General features: G+C 42.2%; 1 protein-coding gene across 1 annotated transcript in view; it reads left to right on the top strand.

The window, feature by feature from the left end:
* Positions 1–24,891, top strand: part of LOC124742251 (acid sphingomyelinase-like phosphodiesterase 3a) — a 1,292,708-nt gene that overhangs the window by 1,159,254 nt on the left and 108,563 nt on the right. The window contains exon 6 of the mRNA XM_047248799.1: positions 23,027–23,232. Coding sequence (XP_047104755.1) covers positions 23,027–23,232 — 206 coding nt within the window. The remainder of the gene's footprint in view (positions 1–23,026; positions 23,233–24,891) is intronic.

Here is a 24,891-nt window from a genome sequence, read left to right as displayed (position 1 = left end):
CGCCACCACTCACATCGTACATTGACAAAATGGTTCAAATGGCTCTGAGCACTATGGGACTCAACTGCTGTGGTCATAAGTCCCCTAGAACTTAGAACTACTTAAACCTAACTAACCTAAGGACAGCACACAACACCCAGCCATCACGAGGCAGAGAAAATCCCTGACCCCGCCGGGAATCGAACCCGGGAACCCGGGCGTGGGAAGCGAGAACGCTACCGCACGACCACGAGATGCGGGCCGTACATTGACAGTGAGAGAAAATGTTGCACCACGAAGCACCAATCAGGTATTTATCAAACTCTGCGGAGTTTAAATTGATTTCTTTTTCATTCGGAACTGATGTTCGCTATTGTTGTCAGTATTAGGTGCCACCCTCTCGGAAATGAGTAAACACTTGGAAGGAAACAACTTGCAAACGTCCCTTGAGGTATTTACTGTCACTCCCGAATTTCATTCCGTGCCATTTCATGACGACTGCTGGTCTGAGGCTGGTGTTGAAGCATACGAGTTCCCATCGTATTCCAGAAATGTTCTGTGAATGACATAATGGGGGGAGGGGGATGGGGGTTGAAGGAGTGAAGGGGGAGGGGACGTGGTGAACACGACGGGAACTTTGGTGTCAGCTGCAGTGTGGAGTTTTGCATTACCCTGTTGGTTATTTCATGGTCGTGAACAATGTGACATGTTCACCGTTTGTTCCACATACTGGCTATTGTTCACCTTCCTTTAAAAATTACTGATTAGTACTGTTGACTTATGCACAGCACAGTGCACCTTGATTTTATGAGTTGGAAAGGTATGGGTCTCTGGAATCGCTGCATCCTGTGACCTTTCAACACGTCGACTACAGACATGTTGAGGTACATCTGAAGGCTATGAAAAATACCGGGAGGATGATTGCTGAACAGATTCGCATATAATGTCGCAGTTCGCTATGAGTCGAGATTTCCAATTTCTTGCTTCGTTTACCGCTGACATCTTACCACAGACAACAGAAGGTTGCATGGTGTACAGCCAACGTCAAGTAATCTTTTCCTGACCGTTCGTTGCATCTCGCCACTATTTCATCTCTGGTCTTACATGTACTCCTTAGAGACACTCGAAGAATCGTGCGTAGCATCTAGAGATCTGTTTATGGCCCAGATGAACTGATCGGGACCAGCGGACCGTCGTGTTCAATGACGTCATTCGGATACGGTACGGAGGTACATGGTGTCAACACACCACTCTCTAGGATGTTGACGGCTTTCTAGACCTTATATCCTGTGTTATTCTTCTAAAAAGCTTACCAGTTGGCATTAGGAAGCTGACTGCGCCCCTTACAGTGTTCGCATCATGGAAAAATCCTTGGCAGTAGCGGAAATCGAAATAGGCCCAGACACACTGACCACGGAGTCGGAGAACAATGACATTTTTTTCATTACTGATAACACTGAAATTTGCATAAGGTACAGAAACACTGATGTATCACTTTAGTGGCATTCAGCCGATTTGTAGTGGTGCAGCACATCCCATTACTGCCATTCCCCGATTTGAAGTGCGCCTTTTGGTCTTCTTACTTTAATAAAGGAACGCTACTTACAGTAAACTCTCTGTAGAACACGGAACTCAATAAAACAAGGCAAGGAAAGAATTTTATCTAGCCTACAAGCTAATACAAATCGAAATATGTTATAACGACTATTTGTCATCGAGGTGGCCTCTGCTAATTATGTTTGATATAGAGTGCGGCGTCTTTGCAATCTGTGCTTGGAACCATACTGCGAAGAGCGTCCGCGGAGAACCATTAAGTCAGAACATGCCTTCCATATGAGTTGTATGCAAACTTATAGAAATGTACAACACAAAATGTCAAACCTCGCTTACGAAAATACCACGCCGTAAAGACCTTTCCTATGTCGTAGGTCTATAAACGAAATTGTACAAGCATTTGAACACTGTGCCTCCGATAAGGAAGTCACTTCTGAAAGTTACAGCAGTATTACTTATTCACAGTCCGCAGTGTACCGCAACAGTGTGGTCGTTACCAGAAAATACATTGAAAAACTGAAACGTCGGAAACAAAGTGCATGCCGAAGCCATACTTACTTCTTTTGGAGAGAAGTGAATATCAGCCTCTAGCTACAGCCCGGGCTCTCGAAGTGCCGGTACGGTAACCCAGCGTGTTCGGTCAGGGGACTCGCCGCCAACTGTAATAAAACATGGTTCAAATAGCTCTCAGCACTATGGGACATAACTTCTGAGGTCATCAGTCCCCTAGAACTTAGAACTACTTAAACCTAACTAACCTAAGGACATCACACACATCCATGCCGGAGTCAGGATTCGAACCTTCGACCGTAGCGGTCGCGCGGCTCCAGACTGTAGCGCCTAGAACCGCTCGACTATAATAAGAACAAAGAGGGAAGATTACATCGATATAATTTGAGGACGGTCATGTGACATGCGCTCACAAGTGCTGACGGAGAGTTATAAAGAAAAAGATAGGAAAAAGGAGCTCCATTGCCGAATTGTAATCAAAACGTTCTGTGTCTGAGTTAGAACCCAGTCACTGCCTGAATTTTGAATAATAATTCATCAGGAGTGGTGGCCGAACAGTCCCAGTATAAGGTGTCACCCTCGTCCTGCCGATGATCTTGTCAAAGATGGCGGAGGAGTGAACAGAGCTACAGCATTACCTCTTGCCCTTAGGGTTCAGAGGACATATAGTCTGTAATTGAAAAAAATATCAACGTCAAAAGATTCGGCAATAGTCATCCATTTGGATCTACGGTAGGGAATTGTCAAAGGAACGATAACCGTGAGAAACAGATTGAATAACTAACGAAACGCTAACACACTACGAGTCAATGGGTGGAATGTCAGAGGTTCGAAAGTAGTAGGCAAGCCAGAAAATCTGAAAGGCTCAACCTAGATATGATAGAGGATGGGCTCAGTGAAGTGAAATTGAAAGAAGGTAACGACTTCGAGTCACACAAATATACGATTATATCAACAGAAAAATAAAATGGCATAGCAAGAATGGGGTTAGTTTACGAACAGGAAAGTGTGGCAGAGACTGAGTCGCTGTGAACAGCTCAGCGGTATTTCTCATCAGATTCGACAGCAAAACAACGCCGATAGTTCAGGTGTATGTACCAACGCCGCGAGCGGATATTGAACTTGTAACTCAGAATGTAATGCGCGATGAAAATGTAATAATCATGGAGGATTGGAAAGCTATTATATAGGAAGGAATAGAAGAAAGTATTACGGGAGGAGATGGCTCTGCAGTAGGAATGAAATAGAAGAAGCATTTATCTAGTTTTGCAATACATTTCAGGCGGCAATAGAGAGTACTCTCTTCGAAAATCGCAAGAGGAGGAAGTTTACTTGAAAGTTCCAGCTAAATTCTGTGAGTAGTAGAAAGCATTCAATAGCCATATATTAACGCAATAATTTTATTACGGTGCCAGTTTCGGTCCCTCATAACATCGTCAAGAGTCCCCTATACACGAGACGAGGTAAGCTATCCAGTCGTTTGTGCTTGCTAAAGGAACAACGGTACAAAACTTGTTTTCGTAGATATCTTCTCAACAGACGCGTACACTTCACACATCTAACGACAATTGTCCGAATGACAAAAGATTTGGGATTAGTTCATTATTCAGATCTACGTGAGGGAACTGCCAAGGGTAACCATGAGACAAAGGTGAACAACGATCGAATGTATAACACATTAACAGTCCGTACGTTGAATGTCGGAAGTTTGACCATGGTAGGGAAACCACAGAATCTGATAAGGCAAATGCAAAGGGTCAATCTTAATATTGTGGGGGATGAGTGAAATGAAACTGACAGAAGATAGTAATATCTTGTCAAACGAATATACGGTAATATCACAGCAGAAGAAAATGGCATAACGAGACAGTTGTGGTTGGATGAGCAAAATTCCCACGTCTATTGTGAAAATATCTAAGAAAACCAGTTTCATATAATGCTTCCTTTAGTAAGCACAAACGACTGAGTAGCTTATCTCGTTTCGTGTTTAGGGGTCTGAAGATTGTGCCAATAAGGCATCGAAACTACCTGCTTAATAAAATTATTCCATAAATTTACGTCTGTTGGAATCTAAATCTATTTTCTGCGAGTCATCGATCATCGACCAGCCACAGTTCCATTCTTCCATTTATACAAGATGAAATTAAAGAAAAAAAAGTTACGTCAGGGTCAGACAGTCATTTCACAGACATTTCGAAATCAGGTATTAGATTGTAAGGTGTATACAGGAGAAGATGTGGACTCCGGTCACAATTTAGTAATAGTGAAGAATAGACTGAAGTCTTGGAGAATCATCAGAAGAATTAATGTGGAAGGAAATGGGATACTGGAATATTAAGAAATGATTAGATGCGTGTGGAGTTCGTTGAGGATATGGGTACTGCGTTAGGATTACTCGTTGAGACAGTTTAAGAAGAATGAACGTCTCTAAAATGGGCAATCACAGATTTTGAACGGACAAACATAGGCTCAAGGAAGATACATACGATGAAATCTTGGGTAACACAAGAAATACATCAGTTCATCGACGAAAGAAGGAACATTCTTTGGTTATTCATAGTTGTCTCATGGTTACCCTTGGCAGTTCCCTCCCGTATATCTGAATGGTGAATGGTAAGCCAAAGACAGGAGTAGAGAAACATAAACCTTTAAGGAATGAAATAAATCGGAAGTGCAAGGAAGACAAAGCAAAATGAAGAAATCGAAAAAGAAATTATCGTTGGAGGGACTCACTCAGCATACTGAAAAGTCAATGCAACAATCAGTGAAATTGAAAACTAGGGTCGTAACATTATGAGTGCAATTGGAATTCCACTGTTAAACGCAGAGGAGAGAGCTGATAGGTGGAAAGAGGGTCTTGAAGGCCTCTTTGATGGGCAGAATTTATCTAAAGATGCAATAGAAGAAGAAATTGGAGTCGATATGAAAGATATAGAGGATACATTATTAGGGCCAGAATTTGAAAGAGCTATGGAAGACTTCAGAGCAAATACGGCAGGCTGAATGGACAGCATTCCACTGGAATTTCAGAAATCATTAAAGTATGTGGCAACAAAACGACTATTCCGTTGCTTAGAGTATAAGAGACTGACGATATACCATCTGACTTTCGAAAATACATCACCCACTTAGTTTCAAAGATAGCAAGACTCGACAAATGGGACAATTATGGCAGAATCAGCTTAACAGCGCATGCATCGAAGTTGCTGATTAGAATAATATACAGCAAAACGGAAAAGAAAATTGAGGATGTGTTAAATGACGATCAGTTGGGCTTTGGGAAAGGCAAAGGCACCTGAGAGTCGGTTCTGAGGTTGTCTTCGATTATGGAAACAAGTTTTTGGCTACCCGTGAAAGGCGTTCGGCAATGTGAAATACGACATGACGTTCGAAATTCCGAGACAAAATAGGAGTAAGCCGCAGGGAAAGTGTACAACAACCTAAAAGGAAAAATAAGATTGTATGGTCAAGAATGAAGTCATTCGATTGAAAAGGATGTGTGACAGGAATGTAGTTTTTCGCGCTTACTGTTCAAGCTGTATATCGAATAAGCAATGACGAAAATAAGAGAAAGGTTTATGGGTGGTATTAATATTCAAGGTAGAAGGATATCAAAGATAAGATTCGTTGATGACTTTGCTATCCTCACTAAAAGTGAAGAAGAATTGCTTGAAGCTGTCGAATGGAGTGAACATTCTAATGAATATAAACGTGCATTGAGAGTAAATCGAAGAAAGACTAAAGGAATGAGAAGTAGCAGAAATAGGAACAGCGGGAAACTTAACTCATCGAAATTGGGGATCACGAATCTTGACACCTTCGAAACAAAATAACCTACGAGGGACGAAGCAAGGAAGACATAAAATGCAGACTAGCACAGGAAAAGAGGGCATTCCTGCCCAAAATAATTCGACTGGAATCAAATGTAGGACTTAGTTTGAACAAGAAATTTCTGAGAATGTACGTTTGCACCACAGCATTGTGTGATCTCACAAGCAGTTGGAAAATCGGACCAGAGAAGAGCAGAAGGGTCGCGAATGTAATGCTACAGAAGGATATAGTAAATTAGGTGGGCTCGTTAAGGTAATGAATGAGGAGGTTCTCCACGGTATCGGTGAACAAAGGGACATACGGAAAATAGTTATAAGAAAGGATTGAATAATAGGACTTACATTAAGACACAGTTGATTAGCCTCCGTTGTACTGGAGGTAACAGCAGAGAGTAAGGACTGTAGGGGAAAAGAGAGATCGGAGTACCACCCGTAAATAATGGAGGACGTAGAGTGCAAGTGCTACTCTGAGATGAAGAGGCTGAAAAAGGAGAAGAATTCTTGGCGGATCACATCAAAGTAGGTAGGCGACTGATGAAACAAAAAGAAGCTTCATTATTCGTTGTTGAATATTCACTTATGCTTCGGAATGATATCTAAATCCTAACGCGTACACATACATGGGATCTATAACTACGTGCCGAGCAAGCTTCTTGACGGAGCTGGCCATATCCCCTGATGCTATTTTTCTGTTTGTTTCATCCGACAGAAAAACCCTCGCACCGTCTGCCTGCCGTATCAGGCTACCTCAGATCTCCGCAGGAGTGACTGTTGCCAATATTTGTTGCCTCGATTATTTCCTTTTCACGTCTTTCGTCGTCACATATAAAGTGCTACCCAGAATTTCACGCGAGGCATGTCAACACATTCTAATAGATGAGTTGAACATGAATTGCAGCGGAGTTAATTGCTCATATTTTGAACGCCGATCAAAGAGACGATCGGGTTGATGTATTCAACGAACTGCAAAAAAACCGATAGAGACGATGACACCGAGGATCATAAATGTCGACAGATGTAAGGTTATGATCCTGAAAAAAGAAAGCTGCAATCTTCGCAGTTTAAGTGATCAACCTCTCCACCCTCTCCACGGATCGAAAAATCTGATCAACTTCGTGGCATCACTAACTGAAAGCTAGTTTGTTTTTCCTTCCATAGAGTTCTTGACAATGAATCTCTTCCATATCATCTCACGTCACAGAGTTGCTCTCTCCTGATATTTTCTGAAGACTGAGAGAAGATGCTGGACACAAGAGGCCTGATAGATGGGAGAACAAACGCTAGCTGCCGCATCAAGACAATGCACCTCGCTTTTTGTGGGTGAATTCCTAGCAAATAAACTGACATTTGTTACCCATCCATCCCCTGCCTGGTCTATATCCTGCGATTTCTGCCTCAGTATGAAGCTGAAAGTTACTGACTCCAAACAAGGAAAAAAAAAACGGTTCAAATGTCTCTGAGCACTATGGGACTTAACTTCTAAGGTCATCAGTCCCCTAGAAGTTAGAACTACTTAAACCTAACTAAGCTAAGGACATCACACACATCCATGCCCGAGGCAGGATTCGAACCTGCGACCGAAGCAGTCCCGCGGTTCCGGACTGAGCGCCTAGAACCGCTCGGCCACACCGGCCTGCGATGCGAAGAATCCGTCGAACCAAATTCGGAGCGCATTTTCATCCAGAAAGAAAGTTGCTCGAATGTTGTTCGATAGAGAGCGGAAATGGTGAAAATCTGAGGATGCTAAATCGGGTGAATAAGATGGTTGCGTAATGACTTCCCAAACGAGCTCCGGCTTTTTGTCGGTTTAGCAGATTGGGGAAGGCCGTTATCGTGGAGTAGCATCACTTCACGCGGTCTTTATATTCGTCATTCTTGGACTACGTTTGAAGAACATCTCAGTTGTTGACAATAATTGTCAGCAGTGATGGTTGCAACTCGGGCAATCAGTTTGTGTACACCATATCGTCTCTTTTCCACCAGATCCGAAACATTATCTCTTGTGGATGCCCGATCTTTTGATGTGGGGAGTGTCAGGGTTGTTTGGCCTCAACCATTCTTTTCTTTTCCTTATGTTAGCATAAAGACACCATGTGTCATCAACAGTAACTATGCAGGATGGGAATGGTAGGTGTTGTTCACAAGCCAGTTGATGACGAGCACTCAGAGGTTTCTGTAATTTTGGCTCAGAGCATGGGACCGATAACTTCTGCAATTTGGTCCCTCACGAATTCACATAGGGTAGAGTATGCGCTAACCGTACACACAGTTCTTGAACCATCTCTATTGGATGTAAATGTCCCACTATGGTGGAATGTTCACAGTAGCCAGTCCCCGAGTACCCTGTCATGGATCGTTGTGTATTAATGCCTTTAAAATATCTCCGTCGAACCTCGAAGGTCCTTCTGAACGTGTAGAGTCAATAATGCCAAAACGATCCTCCAGAAACGAGGAAACCATTTTTATGGCGTTCTCTGTCCAATGTTTCTGGCTGTTCCCGCTGCTGTCATCCCTCTACTGAACTGTAAACAAAAGAATACGTCGGAAATGTTCTGATATTTCCACTTGGCACTCCATTTTCTAGCGTCTGCAACTCCACCCACTGTCTCCAAATAACTAAATAACCACATGTACGCTCAGATAGTAGCGGTGAACTACAAATAAAAATGACAATTGATAAATAAACCCATAGCTACTTGAATGCCAACACAAAAACACTACGTCCTTATGCACCAACCTAATAGTATACTTCATGTCGGTTTCACAACAGTTACGTGCTGCCTTAATATTATCGTTTCGATTGCCAGAAGGATATATTCAAAATATCAAGGCTCTCGTAATAAGTAAAAAATTTTGCACTGTAAACTGGTGCCTAGCATTATGTTAATAGTTCAGATGTCATTTGTAACGCTGTCTGTATAACGATGGAGGTCTTCAGGAAAATGTTCTGATATTTCCACTTGGCACTCCATTTTCCAGCGTCCACAATTCCACCCACTGTCTCCGAATAACTAAATAACAATATGTACGCTCAGATAGTAGCGGTGAACTACAAATAAAAATGACAATTGATAAATAAATCCATAGCAACTGGAATGCCAACACAAAAGCACTACGTCCTTATGCACCAACCTAATAGTATACTTCATGTCAGTTTCACTACAGTTACGTGCTGCCTTAATATTATCGTTTCGAGTGCCAGAAGGATACATTCAAAATATCAAGGCTCTCATAATAAGTAAAAAATTTTGCACTGTAAACTGGTGCCTAGCATTACGTTAATAGTTCGGATGTCATCTGTAAAGCTGTCTGTATAACGATGGAGGTCTCCAGGAAAAGTCTTGTGAGATGCGGAAGATGGAGACAAATATAACATTGAAGCCTTAAGCGTAGAGGAAGACACAAATCAACATTAATATTACTGGAATCTATCTTTCCATACAGTAGTAGTAAATGAACTGATTGTTTTATGTGCTCGAACGCCTGTTGCGTACGAGGCACAGACCTCATAAGAAGAAGACGTCTTAATACAACATTATTTCTTTAACATGTGAATTTATCTTGTATGTTTGTATCACCATTTGTCAATATTTCTTTCAAAATTGACAGCGTAAATGGAAACTGCACAATAGTTGTTGAGCGTATTCACTTAGACTGCTTTACAATGGACCAAGACGTGACAGTGTACAAACTGGAAGACACAATTTTATGTCCATTCAGATGACCCAGGTTACTGGATTCAGATGCCGGAGACGCTACTCAAAGCATGCCCTTCGGCAAACGTTCTTATTAAGCGCAGAATATGGTAGTGTGTCTATGCTTATGGTTTCACAAATTTATTTATCCAGCAGTTACACTATGTGATCAAAAGTATCCGAACACTTGGCTGAAAATGACTTACAAGTTCATGGGGCCCTCCATCGCTAATGCTTGAATTCAGTATGGTGTTGTCCCACCCTTGGCCTTGATGAAAGCTTTCACGAACTGCTGCACTGAGGACAGATATCGATGTCGGTCGGATACGCCTGGTACGAAGTCCGCATACCGAAACATCCCAAACGTGTTCTATAGGATTCAGGTCAGGACTCCATGCAGGCCAGTCCATTACAGGGAGGTTTTTGTCGTATAACCACTCCGCCACCTGCCGTTATTATGAATAGGTGCTCGATCTTGTTGAAAGGTGCAATCGTCATCCCCGAATTGGTCTTCAACAGTGGGAAGCAAGAAGGTACTTAAATTATCAATGTAGGCCTGTGCTGTGATAGTGCCACGCAAAACAACAAGGGGAGCAAGCTCTGTCCATGAAAAACACGACCACACCATAACACCACCACTTCCGAATTTTACTGTTGGCACCACAAACGCTGGCAGATGAAGTTCACCGGGCATTCGCCGTTCCCACACCCTGCCATCGGATCGCCACATTGTGTACCGTGATTCGTCACTCCACACAACGGATATCGACTGTTCAGTCCTCCAGTGTTTACGCTCCTACCACCAAGTGAGGCGTCGTTTGGCATTTACCGACGTGATGTGTGGCTTATGAGCAGCCTCTCGATCATGAAATCGAAGTTTTCTCACCTTCCGCCTAACTGTCATAGTACTTGCAGTGGATCCTGATCCAGTTTGGAATTCCTGTGTTATGGTCTGTATAGATGTCTGCCTATTACACATTACGACAGTCTTCATCTGTCGGCAGTCTCTGTCAGTCAACAGACGAGGTCGATCTGTATGATTTTGATCTGTATGTGTCCCTCCACGTTTCCACTTAACTATCACATTGGAAACAGTGGACCTAGGAATTTTTAGGAGTGTGGAAATCTCGCATACAGACTTATGATACAAGTGACACCCAATCACCTGACTACGTTCTAAATCCCTGAGTTCCGCGGAGCGTCCTATTCCGCTCTCTCACGATGTCTAATGACTACTGAGGTCACTGATACGGAGTACCTGGCAGTAGGTGGCTGCAGAATGCACCTAATATGAAAAACGTGTTTTAGAGGGTGTCCGGATACTTTTGACCACATAGTGTAGATTCCGAGAAGACGAAACGAGAGGATATCTAGCTTCAGCGCTGTCGGTTTCTTATTGTTGTTGCAATGCAGATACATTTATGTAGCAAGGAGAGGGAAAGCTAGCCGAACTTTTTCCGAGGCTATACACGTTTCATTCTCTAGCTAAAGCGGACTGTTCGAGCATCGACTGACATGGAATCGAGAACTATTCAGCCAAACAGCAAGCGAGTTGGTAACGGGACAGAGGGAATGGCATTTTCAGTTTCAGACAAAGGAAACTCCCCAAAACCGTCGCCACGCCAGTAATAGAAACTACAACAAAAAAAGTTTCAACCCGGGGAAATTACCCAAATGGGACGGAAATCGGTGGATGTAATGTAGATACACAGACAAGCAAATAATTACAGTTTCAGAAAAAAATTGCTTATTTATAGAGAACGAGCCAAACAATTGAGCTAGTCGGTCCACATCCGTCCCCTATCCAGTAGTAATTCGACTTGGTATTCATTGACAAAGTTGCTTGATATCCTCCTGAGCGGTATCGTGCCAAATTCTGTCCAGCTGGCGTGCTAGATGGTCAAAATCCCGAACAGGTGGTTGGGCCGTGTTAATAATTCTCCAAACACTGGGGAGTAGCGCCATGTAAATTCTGCGTACAAGGAAATATTACGCAGCGGGTTTTTCATGCAACGTTGGGGAGACATGCGACTACATCGCTGGCCGAGGTAGGGATTCGTAAGAACCATCACAATAGTAGGGAATCTCGCCGTTTGCGGTAGGACATCATCTTGCTGAATTGTAAAGTCAGGATGGCTCGTCATGAAGTGCAACGAAACGGGGTGTAGAGTATCGCCGACGTACCGCTGTGCTGCAAGGATGCAGCGGATGACAGCGGAAGGTTCACGTTATCAAAAGAAAATGCACCCCACACCAGCACTCGTGGTTATCGGGCCGTATGGCAGGAGGCATTCACGTTGGTATCTCACCACTGCCCAGGGCATCTCCACACATGTCTTCGCCGGTCAACGGTGTTCAGATCGAAGCGGAACTCAACGCTGAAGACAGTTGTATTCCAATCAATGAGATTTGCAGCTGAAACTTTATTTTAACACTATTCTGAGACGATATGTCAGAAAGAAAAATTGTATGCCTTGTATGCCTCATCCATATAATTTATAGAATGGACCATCAAAAGTTTTCCTTTCGAGGGCGTTGCTGGAGTGTATATGCAACGTATCGCGACTCCGATTCGGGTATACAAGCACCGAAACGTAGGCAATGATTTAGTGTGGCATTCGTATCTTTCCGACGTGCTTACGGTAAAGGCAGAAACATGGACTATGGGGATGTTATTATCAAATGCATCCGAACAGGACTAACGTGCTGTTCTTTTCTTGGTCGCCGAAGGAGAAAACATCGGTGAACATCCATCGGAGAAAGAAGAATGTGCAAGGGGCAGCATGCCGGTCCAAAGCTACCGTCACCAAATGGTGACCCAAGTTCCGTGCTGGTTACGATTCGACACAATGAAGCGGTTGATCGTAGCTCAGGACTTACACGAACTCAAGTGGCAAACACTCGAGCACTCGGCCCATAGTCCTCATCTCTTCCCATGCGATTCTCGCTCATTCAGTTCCAAGAAAAGGGCCATGAACGGTCGCCCATACCTGGGCAGAAGGCATTTACGGAGCTCCTCAAGCAGCAAGTCACGGTGTATTCAGCCTTGTGAGTCGGTGCAATGATTACCTCAAGTCTCACGGCGACTTTGCCCGATTGGCATACCGATTCTGGACTGTGCGACCTCAGAACCGAACTTTTCTTTGAACCTTATGTATGTTTATCGATTTGTGTAGTATGTTTCTCGCGCAACGAGAGACAACTAACAAAGCACTGGACCGGAGCACAATCCCACCTCGTATTATGATTTCCGTTGTTCCCAAGCGAAGATGAACTGCTTTCTAGTACGATGTTACGGATGTCTTTCTGGCTCATCTTTGCTCCTGACGAGCTTTTTCTTTGTTTCCGACAACCTCATGCTCGACGGGAGATCAAACCCGAATCTTATCTCCTTCCTTCTTCATGTATCAGTTTATTAGTAACTGATTTGCACTAGTAACTCCAGACATTTGGTTGGATTTTAATGTGAATGTGTGTGTGTGTGTGTGTGTGTGTGTGTGTGTGTGTGAGTGTGTGTGCGCATGCGTGTGTGTGTGTGTGTGTGTGTGTGCGTGCGTACTTGTGTGCCCGTGTGTATTTATGTGTGTGTGTGATCGCGCGTGCAGGTGACTCAATGCGTGTTCGTATTTGCCTTCTGCTTATACGCATGGGTCCCCCGAGCTACACACACGGAAGTCGGTAGGCTACACGCCATTTTTTCTGTATTCGAACACACGTTCTGCTAGATCGCTTACTCGAAGTTAATAAATTTTCCCCTTGTCATTAAGGTATGTTAAAAGTTTTGTTCCCTCCTGAACGACCGATCAGTGTTTTGACGCGGTAAAAGAAACAATTTCACTATTGTATAATTAGATCAGTTATGTTTAGTTGGAGGGAAACGAATGAAAGTAATAACAAAGGGACAAGGAAACTCTTAGAGAAAGAAATAATAAAGGACCTATGTTTGTTCTGCTCTCGCAAGAAGAACAGTGCAGATGTTAAACCTTCATATGGGTCCGTGAACACATTGAATTGCATTTTGTGGCGACAGAATCACATTTCAAGCAGCGGTGCATTCTCGTATGCGCAGCGGATATTGCTCGTGTTGAAGCTGTAGAGGAAAAACATAGTGCTGCTCCTTCTTACATATTCGTTTTAATAAATGTTACTCTGACCTGTGCAAGGGTGCTATACAAAATCGTTCAACGGAAAATATTGTCATCCTACTTCTGCTCTAAATGGTAGTTCGGCTTATTTCGTCTGAAAGACTGTCCACCTGCTTCCGTAATCTACGTTGCTGACCTTTCAATAGCGAGATCTTAGTTTGTCGTTTCGACACAGCACTCACAGTGAGGCCAACTCACAATAAAGCCATTTTTACGTGTGAGGCCTGCCGTCTGATGTTATGTTCGAAGTAAACGGATATCGCGGCGTTATTGTGTTGGGACTTGGCTTCCTTTAAATGCGTTTAGTGTTTGTGCAAAACAGGTGACATGATACATAAGACATACAGCTGCCAAAATATTCTTCACTTATTTCACATTTGTAACTCTGAACCGACTGTGATAGGATACTCAATGCATTTTCTTTTTTCTTTATTCTCAAATAGTCGTATGGTCAAGTCGTCTAATACCGCTGGCTATGCTGTTTCGCCACGTGGGGCACTTATTTAACTTATCATAACTCCGAATTTTTATCGATTTCACTTTGTCTCGTTTTCCTTTCATCCCACCTACCATGCGCATACTACGAATTTCATAATTTTATAATACAAGATTCAGTCCACTGAAAAGTTGTGGCCGTTTTTTGGTCTTTACACAACACGAGAGCAACGAATTTTCTCTTTTATTCAACTCAGATAATTCTTACAAGGGAACCTCCCCATCGCACCCCCCTCAGATTTAGTTATAAGTTGGCACAGTGGATAAGCCTTGAGAAACTGAACACAGATCAATCAAGAAAACAGGAAGAAGTTGTGTGGTACTATGAAAAAATAAACAAAATATACAAACTGAGTAGTCCATGCGCAAGATAGGCAACATCGAGGGCGGTATAAGTGCAGGAACACAGTGGTCCCGTGGTTAGTATGAGCAGGTGTGGACCGTGAGGTCCTTGTTTCAAGTTTTCCCTCGAGTGAAAATTTTACTTACTTTATTTTCGCAAAGTTATGATCAATCCGTTCGTTCATTGACGTCTCTGCGCACTGTAATAACTTTAGTGTCTGTGTTTTGCGACCGCACCGCAAAACCGTGCGATAAGTAGACGAAAGGACTTGCCTCTCCATTACGAACCGAAAAGATTTGGACGCATTGTCATTTGTCAACCGATTCCTCCAAAGGAAAACACGTCTAATATATTCTATACGACACTGGTGACGGCATGTGCGTCACATGACAGGAATATGTTGTCGACCCACCTAACTTGTACACTTGGCGAATGGGTAAAAAGATTCTTCTACCTCGCCCGATTTAGGTTTTCTTGTGGATGTGATAATCACTCCCAAAAAAGTGATGAAAACATGAGAGTTTGTCACATAAACTGAAAATAAAGAAGTAAACTTTTCACTCGAGGGAAGACTTGAACCCAAGACCTCTCATCCCGCAGATGCTCACGCTAACCACGGGACCACGGCGCCCGTAACCTCTCAGTCTCCTTGATGTAGCCTATCTTCTACATGGACTACTCAGTTTGTATATTTTGCTTATTTTTTCATAGTTCCACACAACTTCTTCTTGTTTTCTCGATTGATCTGTGTTCAGTTTTTCAAGGCCTATCCACTGTGCCAACTTATAAATAAATCTGAGGGGGGTGCGGAGGTTCCCTTGTTAGTTCTTCCCCTTGTTTGTGATTCGGAAAAATCATTTATTGAAGGAATGAGCACTTGACGAAATTTAAAGGCTGGCTGAATAATTGCAGTGTAGCGAAAAGCGCTAACTGAAAAGGAACAAGTGACTTTTAGCCTCCTCTATTTAGTCTTCTCGACATTTCATTTAGTCCACCCTCTTTGGGTGGTTACTATTTTATAAGGAGTGATTCAATTAATGTATTAGTTTTGTATAAATGAAATATTACACGGCTTTGTTGGTCTTCGTTATTTACATAGTTTATTGCATCATCAACACACTACACATTTGCTTAGATACACACATTTTTTAGATAAATACTTACATCTCTACACTTGGCCAGCCAAGAATTACCAACACGGTAAACCACAGAACTGATAACATGGAACAGGAGTTATAGAACACAACCGCAGCAATACGCGTTACAAAGTTAGACAAAGACGATGAGTGACGCAAGCCTCACAACGCTAATACACATTGCGTTATGTATATGCAAAAAAGTCATATACGATTAATACAGTATATAATTTACTCTAAAATTACTTTAAAACTATAATCCAAAAACATTTCAGAAGTAGTAATGGTAGTTTCAAATGTCTTTTCAAAATTAAAAAATATGCTTATAGCACAATGTTTTAATCTTTACCGTCGGAAATAATTATTTATTGCGTATTTGTTACAATGGAATGTAAACAGAATAATCCTTTGCTGTTTATTTAGTCATAAATAAAAAAGAAACTTGTTATATGGAAAACATGTCAGTGGATCAGGTAACGTATCGAGAAAAATAAAAAAAGAAATCTGTCAGTACCATAACAGCCAATAAAAATAATAATTCCATTGCCGAAGGAGGACAAAACACAACTTGACGTTCTAAACGTATTATCTTTGTGGCCAGGAGGCATAAAATTAGGATTTCATACTTTTAGAATAAACGATAAATATTTCCGTACCTTCCTTTATCTATTCGAGGTACACCACCACCAACATAGTCTGAATATGTGGATCAAAGATACTTCTATATTTCCCTGAAATATCCGATGACGTCTTGTTTGTTCTTCCAGATTCGTTGACTAAGTTTTCCGGCTTGTTTACATATTAGGTTCCGCAACATAGAAACTTGCCAACCAGTACCTTCAATCAAGTGTAACCTACAAGGCATCTCAAACGTACTGAACTGAGAATAAAGAGACTAACTAACGGTTTTCATTTAAAATACCATTAAACAAACCAGAATATCGGAAAGGTAACTAACGAAATAAAGTTTTGAGGTAAGTACAAAAACTTTATTTTTCAGAGGATAATAAGTCAAGAACTCTCCCGATAAGAGGGTATATTACTTACTCTCAAATCTGTTTACATTACCTTCAACAAGCTTTTTGGAACTCTAGTAAACAGGTACTGCAACGAAGAGCTGGGGCAGAGCATCAAGAATGTATATATTTGTATGTGTCCTTTTTCTGACAGGAAAGATATGGGCTACCATTAAGGTATTACGATTAAAATTGCAGTGTATGTACATAGTTCATAATTTTCTCGGCGATCTTTATCTGCTACATCTATAATCCGGAAGGACCCTTACGATATGTTGCGAAGCGTAATGCGTTTACCACTGTTCGTCCCTCCTCTCTCCTCTTTGGTTTTCAGTTCGGGAATGTTTCGGAGGAACAACGATAGTTACGCCATTGTGTGAGCTAGAATTTCCCTAAATTTACCCTCATAAACTTTTGGAGAGTTATGCGTAGGAGGTAGCGATATATTGGTTGATACTTCTCACACGTGCGCCCCCTCTACTTCAAGGTAAATCTCCCGCGATGCTGAACGCCTCTCTTGCAGCTACTGCCACCGACGCCGGCAGAGCATCTCAGTGACGCTTGGATCCTTACAATATGAACCCATAAGGAAACGTTCTGTGCTTCTGTGTACCCTCTGTACTTCCTCCGTGAGTTTTATCTGGTACGCATACCTGACTGAAGAGATATATTCACATAGTAGTCAAAGGAGGGATTTATGATATACGTCCCCCGTGAGTGGACATGAATTGATGCAGGTGATCAGACAGGACGCTTAGGTACATGTGACCTGCAGAGTCGTACCTAAATGAATCAGAGATCCCTTATCACTCAAACAGCACACACCCCACACCGTTACAGAGCCTCCACGATCTACTCATCTAATAATAAATATAATTCTACAGCTTCACCTTCCAAAAGCTTTTATTCTCTCCTTCTTAGAGCTGCTTATCATCCACATTATATTCTCGTACAAGGCTAAATAACAAACAAATACCTTAAGAGTACCTTTCCTAAGACTTACTGTTTTGTTCGATGTTAACAAGTTTCTCTTTTTCAGCAACGCTTTCCTTGTTTTTTCAAGCCTGTATTTTGCTTCTACCATCGTCAGTTGTTCACTGCCTAAATAATAAAACTCGTCTATTACTATTAGTGTGTAATTTACTAATATAATTCGAATAACATCTCCAGATTTAATCCAACTAACTTCCGTTATGCGTTACTTTTCTTGACACATAATCATCTTATAGCCTCTTTTCGATACACCATCCATTCTGTTCATTTGCCATTGCAAGTCCTTTGCCGTGCGTGACAGAACTGCATGTCACCGGCAAACTTCCCTATATCAAATTTTTCTCCCCTTTCCTGATTTTTCTTGTTTTTCTTCACTGTTTGCTGAATGCATAGACTGAATAACGTCGGATAGCGACTATAGTTCCACCTTACATCCTTTCACGCAGTTTATAACACTCCTGTCCGCTCCTGTTATACTATAACCTTAAAGCTGGCGGCAGTTCTTATAGTGAAATTATTTTTATTCAAGCGATTATAGTATAAAGAAGCTGAGCAGTGTTACCCTCTGAGAGGAATTTCGTTGCACTGACCGTGTAGCACCTAACGGAGGTGGCTTATCGAAAGTGAAAGTCAAAATTACGTAAATATTTAAACAATACCAAACAATACTTTACCTATCTACACTATTCAAAGTATAAAGAAAACGATCACCAGCCTAATTAGGGAAGAGAATGATTGACATTCTTGTTCAAGAAGATAAGTATAAGTAACTTTAAAGGACAAACACAACCTATACTTTGCCACACGAGAGTGCAATGATCTCTGCAACCTGTATATGTTCACGTTAAAGAAAGTGCTAACAGTTACAAGAGAACATGGCTATTTACATAATGGTAACAGAAAATGACATATACTTTTGCCTTGAAGGCTTGGTCAAACTGAATGGCCTCAATAATATTGCTATCAATATTCACTGTAGAATCATAAAATAGGCATAGGTTCAATATTACTTTTCAAACATTTTCCTATCTGACAAAAAAAATTGTAAATGTAGATCAGTGCAAAATTATGAACTTGTCATAGGTTAGGTCTCTCTCTCAGCTAAATACTTTTCTATTTAGAATGACAGTTAAATGTATTTCACTAACAAACAATTTCTCACTTAATTTGTGAATGAAAGAAGTTACTGTTTTCATAGATAGTGGTCATTCTATTAATTGTTATTTATCCTAAGCATAAAGGATAAACCGTGGATCCTATTACATTATTAATATGCACTTTCAATACACAAGAGGAACCCAATATTGTACGGAGTTTGAATTGAATAGCAAGAGTAATTAAGACTTTCTATAATTAAGTAACTTTGTGCATTTGAACTAGTTTCAAAGGAGGGGGGCCCTCAATCTTAACCAATATAGCAGAGCAAACTAAACACACTTTCAATACACTAGACAAACTAGTAGTTAGCAAGCATGAACATGTAATTCTCAACAGTTGCAGTTCTGAACGTTTACTGCATTTAAACACAAATTTGAGATATTTGTAAGAGCCTTTCAGCAAACAATATTAATTTTAGCACACTCTAATGCTATATTAATTTTAATATGCGTCCAATAAAGGACACTGGGTAAACATTTTAGCGTGGGAGGGATCCTAAGTGGATATGTGACTGAGGAGAAATCACGGTAGGTACAAGAGTTCAGTCAAATCTTCCCTTATATTTAGATACACTATAACATCCTATGATCTGATCCTTCACTGTACATTACTATAGTGTCCCATTACAGGGATTGCGCAGTGTGGTGTCAATTGCATGGTGGTAGGTGGATTTGCAGGTAGAACTGCTGGACTCTGTCATTTCTTGGTGGCGATGATAGATACCAATTCCAGAATAGTTCCAGCTATTTATCCACCCATCCGAGGCACTGGAAAGCGTCAGAAAAAGCCTCTCTCGGAACCAGGACAATACACAACTTTTACTTCAGCAGTTGATAGTTCAGTAGCTCGTCCCCGACTGACTCTCAATTCCGCCTTTTCTACCTACGCCAACCACAATTTGCGCGCGCTGCATGCTTCCGTTCCCGAGGGGAACCACAACACCTTTTACATACAAAATAACTAAGAACCATAAGTGAGGATCACCAATTACATAACAACAGACAAACATATTAATTAAAACAGAACATTTGCACATATTGGTATTTATACAAAAAATTATTTAAACCGAATTATTCAATCTCGAAGATAACCAAAGACATTAAGTGAGAAACACGAACATGTCATTTGCTCATATCGTATATATTACATAGGTCACAATTCCCACATTCTAAAAGACATCAAAGTTTTTAACAGAAAAAAGAAAAAACACTCTTATGGTATGCATTCAATCGAACAACGTTTACAGAAACTCAACGATATAACATTAAATAAATAAAAAGCCAAAACAAATCAGTAGAGCAGTAGAGTATGGTGTAACAACTTCAGCTCTTGTAACTGGAGTCTGGTATCCGTACAAGCCGCGATAACGTTTCACGCCCTATAATTTATCCCTGCTACCCCCGACATTTCAAAAGGTATAATCCCGTTAACAGCGCCAAAGGTTTTCCTCAGTTCTATCACTGCTAGATATATGAGTTTGCCTTTTTTTGACCTTTCTTCTAAGAAAAGTGGTGTCGTCATATTTGCCTCATTTGTTTCTTCATTTCCCTGAAACCCAAGCTTGAATCATACACTGGAGTGCAACACTCGAGGAAGAAGTTAACTCCGCATGATGTGTGCGTGCCAAGTAACATAGCTCCATGGGAACTGGACCACTTACAGAAAGAACTGAAGTAGTACAATACAGTACAGTAGGTAAGTGAAAGGAACACACAGTGACGTGAGTATACGGGAACATTTATTCAAACACGATTTTTCACGATGTTCTGGACATTACAGAAGGCGGGACATGGATTTTAGTAAGGTTTCTGATCAGTACGATCGGCTGTGCATCCTCTGCAACGTGTTCCCAATCCGGCCACAATGTTGGTACAGAGCTCTTGCGGTAGGGCGTTCCATTCTTCCACCAGCGTGGTTGACAACTGCTTGGTGGTCGCTGGTGCATGTGAACGTACTGGAAAACGTCTCCCTAATGCTCCCCGCACGTGATCGATGGTATTTAAGTGGGGCAACTGGCAGACCAATTCATTCGCCGAATATCATGTGATCCAAGAGTTCCTCCAGCTGCGCTGTTCTATGTGGTTGCGAATTGTGCATGCTTGCACGTGTGCATGTCTGAAGGGCACTGTACTCTGAAGATACAGACACTGTACAAACAGACGTTGGAATCATCAATGATGTACCCATATCCGACGAGCAAAAATGACGATAAGTGTTTCTCGTAGTGCGGGGATCACGAATTGTGCAAGCATAAGGGTTTTGACTACGTGACATATGCTAGTTTCATTCGGTTCTGGAGGCGCTCTTGGGTAATCGAGGTGGTTAAGGCGACCGATCGGGATATCAGGGTATAGCTGTATATGGATGTGGATGGGCACTTATCACGGGATAATTATATATTTTTATAGTTACGTATTTTTTGATTTTGGTTGGGGTGGCTTTAAATATTGTGGGCTAGCATGAGACTTTTAATTAACTGATACCGCGACAACACTCGTACGGACATCGGCTGCCCCGAAGTACGTAGGATATAATATTTTTTTAAGCACAACGCGCGACTCACCGCCTTCTAATAGTTAGTTTGCGTGAGCTCTGCTATTTAGAAAAGAAAATTTGCGTATTCTTACGCAAACTGTAATTATTGATATGGGCACAATGTAGTTATATGAAGGCATGGTGTCTGTTCTTTCGGACATGTCTGAAAATACAGACAGCACCCAATCATATAATCTGATTGGCCTTGTTGGGTGGATAGACAGATACGTCCGACCTCATGTAGGAGTCTCGGAGAGCGAACGTGGAACAAATGGACAGAGACAGCGGGTAGGTGACTGTCGATGGGAATGTAGATCGACGTTTAGGGGTGCCGAGATAGTCCGCGCACTTGCGATAACGCTGTGTCGCGAATGGTGCAGTGGTTAACGTCCCTGCCTAGCAAGATGGAGCTCCCGGGTCCGAGTTCCGGTCTGGTATATATTTTCACTCGTCACCGCCGATCCTACGTAATGTCCCGATGCGGCTGGCAACAGTGATCTGCTCCCTTTCTTTTCCTTTCTTCCCTTCTCCACTTTCAGATTACATATTGCACAATGTTTCCCAGAGCTGTAGTCGTTATTGACAGTGTCCGCTCCTTCAGACTCTTTTGCACTTTGAAGGTCATTGTATTGTGAAGATACAACACTATACAAAACGAGAGACTCAAATCATAAATGACAGAAAACGTGGACCACTAACACGTTATTCGACAATATCGTGGCTCCGTTACATGTTTCCATCTCTCGCAGCATGAATGTATGTTAAGAATCACGGACTAAATCTGCTCTCACACGAGATGAGCAGGCGAGCGCAGTCCTTGTTGCTTCAGTACCTGTGCACTTAGCACCAACTCGTACGGTGTCACTGGTGTGCGGGTGTCATCGGAACGCCACGTACTTGTCTTCAGGCAAAGAGACCGTAGCATGAGATTGCGTGCCTTGTAATCTTGTTTAATTTTGTTGCAATTGCATCTGCTGTTTCACGTAGGTTCCTTCTTGCTTGCTGCACAAAGCAGCAGCCATTTGCTGCTGTAGCTGACTGTGGGCAACCATCTCCTCTCCTCCGGGCAGCAGAGAATCTTGTTCGGAACCCTCTCCAATCAGGAGAAACAATGCTGTGAACAATACCAATCGCCAGGGATACGCACGTCACAATTCGTCCGTCTTTCCCGTTTGAAGTCAGCCATATGTTGTCTCCGGGCGTTACTGTAATAAAGAATATCACAGTGCACCGCAAGTGTTAGCTGATTGACACACACTGACTCTACCCTTTTCTCCAACTGTCTCGTGTTGCGCGGCCACCCACATTTGGAGATATAGACACGCTGATATCATGCCCTGTTACGCCCAGCATCCTGTGCACGACTGCAAGAGTGTTAGCCACATTCTCCGACACTTTCATTCATTTCTCCCAAGTAGTTCATATGTTATTTTACCTATCTGACCCTTAAGGTTTACACAGCAGTGTATAATAAAATGGAAAACTGTATTAAACAAACTCGCAATGAACATGAGAAGAAGCATCCCGCCAAGTGACACGCGGCAAGTTCGTAGATCAGAACACGTGACGCCGTCGACATTTGATTTGCGGCTACTTGTCGCGGTTCTTGACGTGGGACGGTGCGGTGCGTGTTGCAGCGATGTGACGTCCCGCGACGTGGCGGCGTCCCCTGAGCTGCAGTGGGCGGCCCTGTCCAACATCACGGCCCTGATGAAGACCTTCTTCAGCAGCCAGTTCGTGTTCCCTGTGCTGGGCCATGACGACGGGCCGCAGCGCTACTCGGACCTCTTCGAGCTGTGGAGAACCTGGCTGCCGCCGGAGGCGGGGAACACTTTCGCTGCAGGTACACAAAACTTGCCCCACCGACGCCATTTGATGGCCAACTTCTCGATTTTTGTGCTCGTTTTCTCCGTTAATTGCTTTACTTGTCGTGGTAAAGATACAAATGGTTGATATATGACTGGTAGGAACAAAGTCTCTCGTAATTAGTTTATTATCTACCGCTGTCACACGAAGTGCAGCAGGTTGAGATAATTTCTTGTCAGCAAGCACAGAAATATTTTACACGCGTAACAACGCCCAACAAAGTACAGACTGACAAAAAATCGTGCTTCTAACACATGTTAAAATAAATGTAACAATTTAAAATGTGGTGACAGTCCGCCACAATTAATTAACTCTGTTTTAAATCTATTCATACCTGTCGCTTTTGCATATTTTTGGTGGTTTTCAAAGCTGCTGTGAGTTCTTTTACTGTTACGTCATGTACACCTTTTGCATCCTTTTCTGAGCTGGGACTTTTTCTTTTTTCTTTTCCGTCTTAGGACCAAACTGTATCCTTTTCTGCTTTATTTGATTTTTTAAGACTTTAAATAATATCTACTGATGGTCGTGAATATCACATTATATGTTACTTATGTATCCATCGAAGGCTTGCTTTTGGTTTCGCTTCTCGCTTTTCCGTTTATAGATATGGTTCTTTTCCAGGATAGTGTTTGAAAGATAAATTTTATTCTGTTTTTTAAAAAGAAACTACTTAAAAATCACTCGGGCGATACTCTGACTTGAGTATTGGGAACAAGAATCTTCTATGGTTGTAGTGGGATAAAGTATTGGTATAGTTTACTGTCACTCTCCTACGATCCATTACAAGTGTCAGGTGCATTATAGTCTTCTTCAAAAATGTTCAAATGTGTGTGAAATCTTATGGGACTTAACTACTAAGGTCAGCAGTCCCTAAGCTTACACACTACTTAACCTAAATTATCCTAAGGACAAAGACACACACCCATGCCCGAGGGAGGCTCGAACCTCCGCCGAGACCAGCCGCCCAGTCCATGACTGCAGCACCTAAGACCGCTCGGCTAATCCCGCGCGGCATAGTCTTCTTATTGGCACAGATGAATGTGAGATCTATCTGCAATTCGCAGGCTTTTCAGTTCTCCTAGCCCTTACCGGGAGCCGAAACGGTACAAATTCCGTTGACGGATACCTGTCAATACTGTCAAATGCAGGTACACTTCGTGAGGCATTGCAGAAGGGCTGGGTATTTACCAGCAGACGCTAGAGCACAAACCAATTAGCAGAATTTATACAGCACCACCTCCATCGTTATAACCGGTTGGATACTAACGACATATGTCAATTTAGGGCCAGGGTTCGAACAGACCACGCCTGTGTCGAACTGGATCGCAGACGAAAGCCGTGACTCTATTTGGACGTGACGTGTGGATACATGCTATACTGGATTAGATTAAAGCAATTTGGAATTAGATGTTATATGATGAGTTTGATACGAAATTGTAGGATAAGATCCACACCTGTTAGGGACGTAAAACTTGTGGAACAGGGAAAACACACTCATGAGCCAAACCATTATAACCATTACTATTCGTGACATCCATTCCCGCTTGGCGGTGTTGCGGGCTACTGGTTAATAAAAGCGACAAACTGCTGCGACAGATTCCTCGCTTGAAGTACAGGAAAAACGAACTTTTAACAT

The sequence above is a fragment of the Schistocerca piceifrons genome, chromosome 1 (assembly GCF_021461385.2).
Source record: "Schistocerca piceifrons isolate TAMUIC-IGC-003096 chromosome 1, iqSchPice1.1, whole genome shotgun sequence".
NCBI lineage: Eukaryota > Metazoa > Arthropoda > Insecta > Orthoptera > Acrididae > Schistocerca > Schistocerca piceifrons.
This window is presented reverse-complemented; position numbering and strand designations above follow the sequence as displayed.